The sequence below is a fragment of the Xiphias gladius genome, chromosome 6 (assembly GCF_016859285.1).
Source record: "Xiphias gladius isolate SHS-SW01 ecotype Sanya breed wild chromosome 6, ASM1685928v1, whole genome shotgun sequence".
Taxonomy (NCBI): Eukaryota; Metazoa; Chordata; class Actinopteri; order Istiophoriformes; family Xiphiidae; genus Xiphias; species Xiphias gladius.
Genome location: NC_053405.1, coordinates 15,395,260 through 15,410,269, shown reverse-complemented (window position 1 = coordinate 15,410,269; position 15,010 = coordinate 15,395,260). Strand labels below are relative to the sequence as shown.

Below are 15,010 nucleotides of genomic sequence, written 5' to 3'. Positions count from 1 at the left end.
TCTTTTAACATTTTTAAAGCAGTCCTTTCAATGGAAAAAGCATGCCATCATTAGCTTCTTAGATCAAGGTGTCAATGTTATTTCTAATTAGAGACACAGAAACAGCATCTTAGACAGAAAGAGGAAAGCAATAGTCGGTCAATGAGACGATCTTTTGAGGTGCCTCCCTCACCCTACAACAAACGCAGACTTCTCTCAGGTCATTGCTTCAGCCCGAAAGCAAAATTGCTGAATTATTACTCTATTTCTGAAACACCATTTTCAAGTAATGATGCTTTTCCTCAAAATAGATGCAACTTATTGCATCTAGAACAATCTCTCTTTAGACTTAGAAAAACAACAGACTTGTGTCACTACCTCTGAATCTTGTTTTTCACTTTGCAATGAAATTCATAAGGCAATCCTACCTCTGAGAATACCTGTGTATGACACCAACTTTCCAGTAAACATATTAGTAGGGACAGAAGACCATGCTGTGATGGCTGGGAGATTGTGAATGTAATATCTGAGCCTTGAGATAAACAGCAACATTTAGGTCCTCTGCCACCAACAGCACCTAATGATTTGATTAAACTGTTTGCATAATGCTGCAATCAATCTCATCTGCTGTGGATAATTTGTTTTTCTGATTTTATCTTCCAGAACAGCCACATAGTGACCAAATCTTTAGTCAGATGCTGCTGTAATAGGGAAGTAAACAATTTAATGAAAATGTTACAGTTGTTTTATTCAGCTCAGACACTGAAATCAGATGTTCTCAAACAAAAATAAACAAAAAAAATTCATATTGCTGTCTTAAATATTGTTGATTTTTTCCCCCCTCGGCAGCCTGCACCCTGAAATAAAAGCTTCCATTGTTCTAACTTTCAACATGTAATTATCTTATTGTCAAGGTTTCAAAAAACTGTGGTCATCAGGAAAAACAAAGTTGTAAATAAAAAAAACAAAGGATATCAAGTTGTCAATAACTGTTCACTCTGCAATGTGCTGCCAAACAAATCTATAATATTAACTAGAAAAAATAGAGCTACTTGTGCAAAAGTTGACCTAAAACAACAAAGCGAGCCAGCCAAGACTGTATGCCAACACAAACTGACTGCGTGCCTAGTGGAAGATATCCCTTGACACTGTTGGCTCCCACAATACCTGCACATACGGCACAGAAGGAACATCAACACTCTTCAAATTGCATCATCTGCAAAAACAACTAAAAACAAATGTTAAGGCTTATTTAAAACTTTTTTGAATCTTCTCTGGCCTTTTGAATGCTACTTTGCTCCTGGCAGCGTTTCAGTCAAGGATTCTGTTTATTTATACTGCTTTATACTGAGTGAGTCTAAGCTAGGGAGTGAGCGCAGGTGGCTTTTGGGACTTTATTAGGAACATTAGGCTTTCAAGGGAACTTTCCCTCAAGCCTAGGCACATGCATTTTGAAACATGATCGGTTGAGGAGATCAGCGAGGGAAGTGCCTAATTCATTTTTCTGGCAAGTGGAAATGTGAAAAGCCCTAATAAGATCCAGCTAAAAGGCTTCCAGCGTGCTTCATGTTCTGTCTGAAAAGACAGCTTCACGGAGTCTACAAAATGTGGAGTGTGATGAACAGCATTTTTCTCTCTCTGTGTTCTTGTCTCTCGCTGGTCAGCAAATTTAATTGCAGAAGGATGAGCTCTTTTCTGAGATAGAAAGTGTGGTCTCCTGTGACTTCGTTAATTCTGCGACATCTGTGTGTCTTAAAATGATTAATAGCGTATATATAATCTATCTTCGGACTATGGGTAAATTGTACAGTGACCGAGTGTCTGAGGGAAAACCGGTGGTTTCTGCAGTCCAGCTTCTGCCATAAGGTTGAGGTGAAAAGGCAGACAAAAGGCTGACGGAATCAATTTGACCTCTTATGTAATCAATTTTTACTGTTATGTAATGTGGCTATGGCAGTTATCAGAGAAGCTCTACACAGTTTTCTTCCAAGAGAGGCCTGTGGGTGGTAGATGGAGGGCGGGGCAGTTTATGCTCGGAGGGTAAGTTTTGGTATATCAGCTATATATATATATTACAAAGTGTAGCTGCAATCTGTCAAACAGCATCCCTTTGTCCAAAATTTCTATAAAATATTATTTTTCAACTTTTCTGCCTTCATTAGATAAGTTACAGTGGAGATGCAGACAGGAAATGATAAGGGAAAAAGAGAGAGAGGATGGTATGACATGCAAAGGTCCCCAGCCAGAATCAAACCAGGGACCTTGTGATGAGATCATATGGTACTGTATGCACCTCCAGGCCACAACCAGGCCACCAGATACCCAGCCAAAAAAAGATAGTGTCAGATATAGTCACTGGTAGGATTCAATGAAATTCAGAGAAATCTGGGCTCAGCAATATTGTGTTTTCCTCTTTTATTCTCTCATCACTTTGGTATAAAGCATCACAGATAAGCCAGGTTTGAAAACACAAACACACTGTCTGAGGACAGCTGATATTAGGTCAGCAAATTACCATTATTTTCTTTCGCGGTTAATCAATTGATTATTTTTCCCGATTAACTGTTTGGTCTAGGAAAGTGTGAAAAAGTTTGTCAAGGCAGTCTAAGTTAATGGCTTCAAATGTCTAAATTTTTCTGACCAACAGTCCAAAAGCAGAAGATATATACAGCACTATCATAGGAAAAAAAAATCAGATAACATTCACATTTGGGCGGCTGGAACCCGTGCGATTTCTGCCATTTTTGCGTTACAAAAAAACAAAACAAAATTGACTAATTGTTGCAGCTCCAGAGTTTGAAACATCTAGTTTTGCCTGTTGTAGCTTTACAATCACCACTAACAGCACTACATTACAAGATAATAGAAAAGCACCTTCATCTGCCATATACATACAGTAGTTCTTAGTAAATTATAGGGCCTGTGTAATGAGCTCTGTACAATATTCTGTCATCATACTGTGGACATATACTGCTGTGGACGACCATGCTCATCATTGTCTACAGTCAACACTCTACATTGTGCAGTGACCCTTTTTTTCATTACCATAGTCTTGTGGAAATGTCTTCAGTCGATGTTTTGTTGTTAGACAGCCCCACACACTTTAGCATTTCCATCATCATAAGGTAAAGTTTGTTCTGTAAGATGCCCTAGACGGGGGCAAAACGCACTGAGTTGTCCAACTGTCCTGACACAAGTCATTGTTGATTTCACTGTTGTAGGGGAAAGACTCTAGGGCTGCAGATAAGACTGTTGCCATGGTCCTGAAGGAGATACCAAGTAAGGCGTCATCAGAAGGGAAGCCCCTCCTCACAGTGACTACCAAGGTGGGCAGAACCATTTCAGAAACCTCCCCGCCCTCCCTCCCTGCCTCCAAGTGGAACGTCCTCCTGTGCTGGTTATACTGAAACAATAGCAAAGCTTCCAGTGTCCTATAACTGACCTCCACTGTCTACTAACTCATTACTTAAGCGGTATGACTGTTGTATCTAACAAAGAAGCAACAATTATTTCATTTGCAGCTGCTCTATGGGGTATAAAACCCTTCTACAGCATCGCTACATTTGCACAAACAGTGAAAAATGATCTTGTGATCTGTAGAAGCAGCCTCAAACTACTGTACTTATCCATGTTCCTTTTTTTTTTTTTTCTAATTAACCTTTGAAAAAATATATAGTGCTCTTCTACTTAACACTTATTGTATGTTTAGCACTTTATGGGGGTTATAAACCAGGGGGACATCACAAATCTCCTCTCCCATTCCTAATCAGGTCATAAAAACTTCCTCATGAACTTTTACACCTCATAAGCAGCTAATTCTCAGCCCAAACAGTGTATGAATACATTTCCAAAATGCTATGCCATACAGCATCGCACTGTGCTTTTGACTGAGCTCTCTGTGTACAAAATACTGCAGCAAATTATTGTGCCCGCTTTTCACTTCTCTTTTGCTTGTTAAGTGTTATAGCTGGATGGTGCTGCAGATGCCAATATGAGTTTTACGGCTCTGTTCTTGATTGCTTCTGTACAGTGTGTGTGTGCGCTGCTGTGTGTGTCCTCCTATATCTGTCTGTGTTTTAATAACCTGTAGCATGCTTTATACCTGTTTGATTTTCTAATGCAATGTCGGTTTTGATGAGCTGTCATACAACCAAGATAATGCTCAAGCGGAAGGGATTTCATAATGGCTCAGCAGAATTTTATGCTGACAGACGAAGCAGCTTTACACTAAGATGTGACTTGTATTTTTTTTTTTTTTTTTAATTGCTTATTTTGTTCCAATGTTTAAATCATGATTTGTCATCATTTAAATTACACAATAACAACGTAAGGAAAAGTCAGTGAAGAATAACTTCCCTCTCCAACAATTTCAGTAATTCTGGTGCGTCTATTTAATAGACGTTATATATTAAATTCCCTTAATCTGCAGTGTCACAGAAATCAATATTATGGAGGCAATAGGTCAATAATTACCTGTTTATAACACTTTTCCACTTGCAAATATCAGTGCCTTCATCCTTCAGAGGACACAGAGACAGCATCAGCTGAAAGCACAAACAAATACAAATAAATGTCAAGGTTAACTGCTCTCATGTCTGACATTAGTAGCTTTTGGACCATTATCCAGTTCATGAAGGTTTTCATTGAGTGTCTAGCTCTCAGGAATATAGTAATGAGTTTCATGGTTCCGTTATCAAACAACAGTTTATCTGAAATAAACACACAAAGACCTTTTCACACTCCGACAGCTACCAAGTCAAAACTTTCTCTACCATGTATTGGCTACAGAATGTACTGAGTAACATCATAATAACAACGCAACCAAGCATAGGCTATCACACTGTTTTATGAGGCATGTTTGACATTCATATTACCATGACTACAGCCGTCATTCACAAATTTATCAAGTTACTATCATTATGGATCTCTCACCAAACTAAATTTATTCATATTGCAATTTTCACTAATTGTCTATTAAATGATAGTAGCTACAACAACCAGGTATTTGTAACAAGAACCAACCAACAAGCCAACATCCATGTCATACTGAAATTTAACAGGACAAACATAATCAGACGTTAGCCAACACGATAAAGGAAATATATGAACTAATGTATCAAATAATCATTGTTACATTTATCATTATCAGAGTAAATCTGATCATTTATCTTGATATGGATTTTTGGTCACACTGCCCGACCCTAACTATGACATGTGGTACTATTTTTAAATCCAGTGGTTTTCCTATAGATTATGCATTATTAAGCTATTATAGTAGAACTGCACAGCCTATTTAAAAATACTGTGTCTCCAAAATTTAGCCTACAGCCTTGTTTTATGACTGATAACAATGTATTTTTGACATTAATTAAAGGTTTCAAAGGGGGTTTATTAACCTAAGGGGCTGTGGAATTACTTTAATTCTTCAAACTGAACATATGACAACTAACTGCTGCTGTCAGTCAAATCACATTTACAGTAAATACCTGCAACGTCGCCTTACAAGTAACTGCTAAGAACTGCAGTGCAAAACAACAGAGCAACAAAATGCTGCAAGATTTTATAAATGATCACTGTTCAAACCTGCCTGTTGTGTGCACCACACTAATTCTCTCATATGCAAGCAAACACAGAGAAGTAAGCAGCTGTTGAAACTCAGCATTGTTTTACTAGGAGCTGTTGGTACATATTTAATGCCTGAATTGAGTAAAGCAAGCATCAGAAAAAAACAAACAGATTAGGCCTCTTGTTTTTCTTTCTCATGTAAAAACTTTCATTTTGATCCCTAGATTTTCAAGTCCATAAGCCATGGCTCACTTTAATGTTTTACATGTTACCTTGCTTAACCACTTTTCAGGAAAATAAACACAAATTTGAAACAACTGCAGCGTCAAAACGACCACTTGATGTAGTTTCCATGTGGCCAGACACAACTCATGTCGAGAGTACTCTCCAGTGGCTGAGGCCGAAAGGCGCCATGTCCCAGTTTGATGTCACTTAGCAAGTGACAGGGGCTAAGTGACAGGCTGTGGCTCCTCACGCCACATGTCAAGTCAACTCAAGTCTATTTGTAAAGCGCAATATCACATACAATGTCTCCATGGGCTTCACAGAGTCAGGGGTCTCAGCCCAGCCCAGGCTCCCAGCCCAGAGAAGTTAAGGAAAACTTCTAAGAAAGCCAAAAATGGAAGCAGTATGAAACAAGACGTCATATACATCTATTTATCATCTATAGCAGCAAGGTGACAACCTACAGTTATTATTTACTAGTCCCCTGCATTCCTTGGTGCCATCAAGGAGGAGCACTCCTACTGGTAAGATAAAAATAGTTTGTGATCTTCAGATGTAGTCAGATTTAGTCTGATCGTCCTATCATCACCCTGTGACGGGAAGGTGGGCGGGGGGGGATACACTACTCTATGTGCTGATCCAAAGTCTTCTCGCTCTCTCGTTCTCTCTCTCGGAGCAAACACAGTCATATTAGGATAACAAATACAGTCTATTATGTTGCTGTTGTTATTATTATTACTATTAGCATTATTTATTTACATTTAATAATCAGAGCTTTCACATTAATCAAAATCTGCAGGGGAGGCTCATAGAAACAGCTGTTTACAGCTTGCAGGTCTCTCTCCTTCTCTCTCCCTCTCTCTCTTTCTCACGTTGACTGTCCCTTCGCTTCCCTGTCATTTCCCTTCTGTCTGTGGGTTGCTATGGGGGGAGGGGTGGAATTAGGGCCAAAAGTTCTGTTTACAACCACGACAAGCCAGCGGGCTAAGAAACCGAACTAAGTGACGTGTTCTGCCTTGCTATCAACCTCCTGCACGCCGTTGAACTATTACAGCACAGCACCTACACACATCAAACAGCTCTGTCCCTGCTAACAAGAATAATAACAATAACAATAATAATAATTATACTACCAATAATAACAACAACAACACTGATTATTATTATTATTATTATTATTATTTAACACATTAATGGCAAAGGCATCGGCCATTGACAATCTCTCTAAACATCGTCAATCAACATCTATTGGCACAACCCTATTGTGAATATGGCCCTTCATTTCCAACCCCAGATGTCCCATATTCCAAAGAGTAAAGGAGCTGCAAACTGTGAAACACGAAACTACACAAAACCAAACCACGCTTTACCGGGAATTTTAATGATTACAATACTGTATGTGAAATTGATTTGCTACTTAAAAGGATGAGGCTAGTGATACTCTATATTTTTCTTAATGTCAACAAATCCCATCAGAGAAAAACTGACAGTGAATTGATTTTACTAACAGTATTACCTGTATAGTCAAAGCCTGACATCTAAGCCACAGACCTCAGTTGTTGTCCAAAAATCCATTGAGAACACATGAATGAGCCACCCATTTCACTGGGTGACATGTTCCTTCATTACTATAAACATGGGCTCTGTAGTTTATTTTGAGTCAAGACCACATCGCTCTGATGCCATGAATACTTACAAAAGTAATACATTTACTACAAATGCACTATTCAGTCCTGTTTGAGTAACGTTTACTAAAAACTACAGTGCCCAGCTGTTTTTGGAAATTAATGTCCCTTTTTTAAAAGTGAAGTAAATGTCTGTGGCCTGTTTTTAAAGATTTACCTCTTCATTAAGAACAAATGGGCTTGGGCTGAGTGCCATGGACAGGGCAGGGAAACTGAAAAGTACTGAGAGATGAACTACTGTTGTGTTAGTTCTGGTCTTTTCAGGGGGATTGTTGTAATAATATTAATAATGATAATAATAATAATATAGAATAATCCCAGTTTTACCAATCCTTTAAAAAGGTAAAATACACAATACTGGAAAATTAAGTCTTAGCTCTACTTTTTCACAATTTAATTTCCAATTTTTCAGCCTAAGGACAAATTCAAAGCCATTATAATGACTCATAAAATACCTGATTAAGTGAACTCCAGTATGGAGTATGGAGTACACGGAACAACTCACTGGCACCCACAATAACAGCATCTGTAATGAGTAAACAACCTGATGCATTACAGATAAGCTTTATAGGAATCAAGAAAACAAAAATTACCACAAAAAAAACAACACAGATGCTGAAGAGTTACATGTGATATAATTCCTGGTAACAACATACTTTACATGTTAACTTCACATATTATTAGACCTTGGCTGTAATCTTTTTTTAAGACGACCATCCCACCAGGTTTTATCTTAACAACTGTTTCAAATTCTTTGCTTTGATATTTTGTATCCTTGTTTCCCTTTATGTAGTGTTTTCCATCCTGTCCAACTCCTCCTGTCCTCACCTCAACCTCCCCGCCTTCAAGGCTATGACAAGTTTAACTGGTACACAGTTCCCTTGACAGCAACATCTGAGAAATCTCTTGGAGTTAAGCCCAAGTGGCACAATTAGCTGAAGTTTTCCATTACATAATTTTCTAGATTACTCATTAGAGCACTTGTAAACAAAATGCGAAAGTGCTTGGCATATTAGAGGAGCAAAAAGGTATAAAAGGAGGGGAGCAAAGGGGGAAAAAAAGGCAGCAAGGGAAAATGGTAACCTCCTTGTAGTTAGAGCAATGGGCAAACAGCTCAGAAAGCTGCTTCTCTTGGGTTAAGAGTGAACCTATAATTGCCGTTTGCATGCTACCTGCTACCAAAAAGCCTGACACATCTCCCTGGATGAATGTGGTAGATCTACTGTTCCCCCTTTCTGTATGACTGGAAGAAGAAAATGCAGAGATCTCATCGTTAACATTTGCCCCCATGGCAATTACACGAAGTGCTTTGAAGAACATCTACAACGATCATTTAGTCTTCGCTGCTGATAGTACAGTGTCCCCCATCAGCAGTGATGTAGTCACAACCTTTATCTTCACAGTCATGACACAACTTTCAGGCATATCTGCTCAAATCTGACAGTGAAATATGAGCTTTAAAGAAGCTCAAAATACAAAAACAGACTAGCTCTGTGAGGCTGTACTTTGGCACAGCAGCGATTTGTGCTAAATGCTAATGTCATTATGCTAACATGATCACAATGACAATGCTAATATGCTAATGTTTAACAGGTATTATGTTTACCTTGTTCACCATCTTAGTTTAGCGTGTTGCCATGCTAACATTTGTTCATTAGCACAAACTTAAAGTGAAACTGAGGTTATAATTAAGGAATTAGGAATTGTCATTAGTTTTGCAGGTATTTGGTTATAATTATATAGTATTGGAGGAAGTTGAACCTGTACAATATTTCAGGGGCACACCACACAGTTGATGCTGAAATATTTCACTCAGAACTAAAGTCATGGACCGATTGCCTGACCAACAAACCGTCTGACGTACCCATCCCTAGAGCTGCTAGCAGCTCAACACGTGTGCCAAGTCTACATAATCCAAGAGATATATCACTTTGACTTAAACTCAATTGTAAAGCAGCACTCCGTACCATCCTGGGTTTTTTCATCCTCAGTGAGTCAATTAAGCACCAAGGTAGTTGCAGTTTATCACAGTAATATTTTTGTTTCAAAGCTAAACACCATGTCATATTTTTGAGAATATGCCAATGCTGGAAGGTTGTCAGCAGTGAACATGAGCAGGACTCTAAGCCATGGTTCTGTCAATAACTCTTTGTTCTGTAAAAACCTAAAACTTTGAGACTTTAATGAATTAAATGTATTACTTGAAGATTAGGTTGTGTTATAAATGTCCAGCGTTCAGCTCATTTGACAGTGCTGACCTTCAGTCAATCAGTCAGAACATTAAAAAGCAGGACTCTGCAGGGGATGCTTCAGTCTTCATCCAGAAAATATTTGTACTAGTCAAAAAAATAAAGAGTGGGGAAATCCAAGGTCATCTATTGTTAGGGAAATTTTCACACAGAGTACAGGGAATTTAACAAATCACCTCTGTTGAATGCAGACAGTAACTCGTGGATGTCCCAACAGACGTTTTGCAAGCATCACAAAAGATGTTATTCACTGAAAGATGTTTCTCTGGTTATCATCCACTCAGCCACTGCCAGCATGTCCATTTATGAATGTCATTTACATTGGTAAGAGATTCTCTCCGTTCAGTCAGCTAAGATGTTTGGATGGAGCTACGTTTGACTTTCTGAGTACGAGAAAAAATGAAAAAATTTGCAAACAGAATCCTACATACAACAAGACAGCAAGAAATATTATACTTTCAGTATCATCTACAATGTAAAATAGCAATAATGTAACATACTGTAGATTTTCATGAAATTTAAACATTATCTGTGTGCAGTGATGTAGCATTGGTTTACGCTTGATCTTCATGACAAACTAATGTATTATACATTAACAGCACTGTACATACTTCATGTTGTGCCTAAGGCAGTGCCTGGAGAGCTGATTTAATGTTACATAAACTCGACAACCTCCGTGTGAGCTTTAAAAAATAAGTAAAACTGAGTTTGAAATTAATACAAAATTGTAGGAGCCTGCCAAGGTGAGTATAACTTTTTTATTTACCCACAGTTACTAATTTGTGATGTTTGCTTGTAAGGAAACCTGAATGATACAAGTGGATGTAGTATCCATTCAGGACGTAGATGCATTACTGATACATGCGTAAGCACTAACAAACCTTCATAATCTAACACTAATACCTGTAAGTCCTTACTGAATCATTATTTCAAGACTATAATGTAGGGGACACAAAAAACAGTTTGGGTATTATTTGTATATGGGGCTGCAATAAAGGTTATTTTCTGATTACTTTAGAGATTTTTTTATGATTTTATTATTTATCTAAAATGTTCATAAAATGTCAAAAAATTATGAAAAAGAGATGACAATTTCCCAGAGCCAGATGTGAATACTGAATATTACAATGATAATAAAACATTATTTGCCAAATAAATGACTCGCCAGGCATAAAGTTCAAAACACACAAATTAAAATAGGTAATGAATCATATTTAATCATATTTAAAAGTTAAGTTGTTCAAATGTTTGCGATGTTTGCATGTTTGGGTAAACCATGTTTTTTTGTGAGATAAGACAGTTAAAATATTCTAAACATTTTAAAAGAGAAACACATTTTATAAAATATGCATACACTGAGACCTTATACGTAACACAGTGAGCTAGACCACTGAAGACACAAACACACAGGCTAAAAGGGAAAAAGTGTTTTGAAGTGATAAATAATAACAGGGTTCTGCTGCTTTTGTTTTCTTTAAATGACAAGCAGAGTTTCTCTCCTCTCTGTGCCAGGGCTGGGTCTGTCAGTTTAATAATTTCTACCAATGTTTTGGATGGTATTTTAATGAGGAAGTGTTTGAGTTGAATTTGGGCAAAAAACATCTAATAAAAGCAGCAGAAGCCATTTGAGATGATAGATTTCTTCCTTTAAAGGCCAGCGGTTGTGAGGTTATTATTCAGGTTTTATGAAGTTTTGAAGCAGAGGTGAAATGAAGCATCCGCTTCTTTCACTAACAACTGTAACTGAGTTAACAGTAGTGAAGACTTCAGTCAGACTCCATTACAGTTTTCACAAATATGCACACACTGTAAATAAATCAAAAACTCTGGCCTCTAAAAACAAGTCTACCCCAGTGTATTCTTATCCTATGATTTGTCACTGTAGTCCAGAATTGAGGGAAAATACATGGGCTGGCAGCGGCAGAGGGTGAAATCAGGTTACTTCACACTGTGAGACTTCACATGAACCAAAGCTTTACTCTGACACCAGAGCAGCACAGATTCTAATTACATGTGCTGGGTCAGCATTCTTGCAGCGCAGCACAAACTCTCACTCAACAAACTAATGGCCCCTTCTCCAGATATTATTTATGTACTTTTTCAAAGGTTTTCTGTCTGCAGTAAAAGTTGGGTTTTTGTTTGTTTCTTTAGTGCAGCAAGAATTAAATCTTATTCCAAACTAACTGCCATCATCTTCTAGATTTTTTTTATTTCACTCGTTATTAACTTCAAAGTAAAGAAACATTTCTGTTGTTCAAATATGCATAAAGCAAAGTTGAGCAATTAAGAAAATGTATAATATGTACCTCATCATAAATTAAAGTTTTCTCTTTTAGATTACGTTTGGGTCCCTGGAGAAAACAGGGACCCCTTTGACAGCTTAATAAACATACTTTACATTGTTTTATCGTTGTGATACTTCATGACTTCTTCTAATTTTATGAGAATTGCTAATAAACACGATTGTGAAGTGATGACATGTTTCAGAAGACCGCTACAGAAAACAGAAAACTTACTTCTGTTTGGGAATCTCAGATACATAAAACATTATTATACCCTATGGATTATGTTTACACACCACTGTGTCCAAAAATCACTCCCTATTTACTATAAAGTGCACTATATTTGCTCCATTTGTCCATTAACAATGGAAAAAAAAAATGCGTTCCGTTTTGCAACCACAGATCTATTTCTACACCTGACAGTGATGACATAAAATGATGATGATAAATAAGTGTCTGAAATCTCAATCTACTGCTTACCACTGAGTAAAATATATAGTGTCTATTAAATAGAGAGTAGTGAATGAGGGAGTGATTTCAGACACAGCTCAAGTCTATTTGGATTTCTGTTATTTTTGTTTTATAACAGTTTGTTCATAGTAGGTCTAACACGATATTACCACCAAACAAAGTAACGTCACCATGTCGGATAACATACTCTACATTTCTCTGTCTCTGAATTACTTTTTGGCTAACTAACGTAATTACACTATGACAGGTGTTTTTATTATTTTGTAGGGTGCGCTAAATAACAGAAATACCTTGCTGGATAATGTAATACAGCTCAAAAGCAGCACAAAATGAGCCCTCCACAATTATCAGTTGACAGTTGAATCAACAACCCTCTAAAACTGACTCAACAAAAACTGAACATTATAACCTTCATGAAGGTAGGATTTATTGCAGGAGTGCTGCATAACACTGCATTAGTTTTAGCTAAGTGGACCCGGTAAGCTGACAAAAATAGTCATTACAATTCATTAAATATGTAATATTTCCCTACTTGGTGTAATAATGCTTTATTGTAATTTATGTGTTTTGTAACCATCATCAGTTTGTGGCAAATGGAAGGGTTACCACTTCAATACTTTAGCTAGCTATTGGATTTTTAAAAAAAGAAACATAAAGGAAGAAAAATTGGAAACCTTTTTGAGATTATCATTTTTAAACATATAGCAGTGGGATCTTTCAGACCCAAATCAATTAGAAAGTAAAGCCAGTGTCAACTAAGCACATGGGTAAAATGGCTACTATAATGCCACAGTATAATTCAGGATGGATGGATATACTATACATCTGTAATTGTACTACACTGTGTAGATATGCTATGAAAACCTCATTCAGCATCTTTCATATCAAGCATATGGCATGTTGTGTGCACTCCATTCCATGCTTGGTAATTAAACTTTCAGCACCTTCATTAAAATTCTGCTTGCGAGCACTGGCCTGGAGAGCAACGATAGCAAATGTCATGTTTCCTTGCTGCTAGCATTATACACACGCTACACAGGCTGTCAACATTGATGGCGGATCATCCTTTCTATACGACAAAACTGGTTTTCACCTCCAAATTATGAAGCAGTGGTTGGTAAATTTAGCCCAGTTGCACCTGGAGTATTGAGGCTTCAAGGTAACAATAATGAATTGGATGTAACCTATTCTGCACCTGCACTGGCAAGCCTACAAACTGGTGCATCAAGGGCAAGGTGATTAGCATTTTCATGGTTTGGAAGGTGAGATAAGCAATAATTGTTAAGCAATTAATTTTTTCGGACATATCCATTGGGTTTCTCTCATCCAAGCTCTTCTCAATCCTTCTCTCAATGGTGACTAGCACTCATTCAGTGAGATTACATGCACTGTAGTAAACTGGTCGTCTTTCTGTAGTAAAGCGATTCCTTAAACATAATGTACATGAGATGCCCCATTTCCTAAACTGTATGCATTTAACTGGGTTTCTGGAAGAGGGGTTTTATATGTGTGCATCTGCATGAAAAAAGACTTCAGGCTGGGAAAGCATGACTTGTCACTTAACAGGCATTAATTTAACTATATGTTTATTATTCTGGTTGTAATTTGCAGTTGTAATGCATTATATTGAAATGTGTTTCTTATGTTTTACCAACTCCATTTGCAAACATGAGGACAGAAGAATATTAGAAACACACTTTACTATAATTCAGTCCGGTACACAATCACCACTACTGTAATTACTGTGCCAACTCAATAAAAAACACACAGTAGTATTAATACCTCTCTGACAGTGTTAATCAAAACTGAACGTTACTATCTTTTTTAAAGGTAGGATTTAGGACTGAGCTGAATTGCATTAGATTTTCCATGAACACATGCACACACATGAAAAACTGTGTCCACTTTCACTATAGAGCCAGTCTTCTCAGTGCACCATCATTCCAAAATTGCCTAATGCTCTGATAAAACATGAAAAATCCCCTTCAGGCATTTAAAATATGCCTGTTCTGTTACAAAAAGATAGTAGAAGGTTGGGGGGATATCTCATCAAGGACGAGCTGCATGCACAGGCAGGTTTTACACTGATGAAGATCTCCATCAACCAATGGCTAAACATCAGCTGTGTCAGAACAGAACAGCTGCACATTTGGGCAACATCACGACTAAAGAAGCAATACACCCACACTATATCACAGTTGTCAAATACCAGTGACACAATTAAATAGGAATCAGTTAACAAAGAGAAGTCACTTGGCTTCACCATGACTCAAAATATACAGTATATGATTGATATGACTGTGGTCAAGAGAGCGTGGGTTCTCCGTTACATGCCAAAATATATGATTAAAATAAGGTTCCAATATTTTGTTTCTCTGTGTTCTTCACATAAACATTAATCCAAGCACCAATCCTAAAAACTGTTAAAATAGTTGCAAAATCTCCAACATCTGAGTGGATCAACGCACATTTGAATCACTTAAGTGTATCTCTGTCAAGATTGTGTGAATAAATGATGAACTGCAAAGGAGCACAAATGTGTGTTATCTTCCTA

General features: G+C 37.4%; 1 protein-coding gene across 1 annotated transcript in view; it reads left to right on the top strand.

Moving 5' to 3' along the window:
• The first annotated feature begins 3,236 nt into the window (after nucleotides 1-3,236).
• Nucleotides 3,237-15,010, top strand: part of pex5la (peroxisomal biogenesis factor 5-like a) — a 50,401-nt gene continuing 38,627 nt past the window's right edge. Inside the window, exon 1 of the mRNA XM_040128837.1 lies at nucleotides 3,237-3,305. Within this exon, the coding sequence (XP_039984771.1) occupies nucleotides 3,237-3,305 (69 nt within the window). The remainder of the gene's footprint in view (nucleotides 3,306-15,010) is intronic.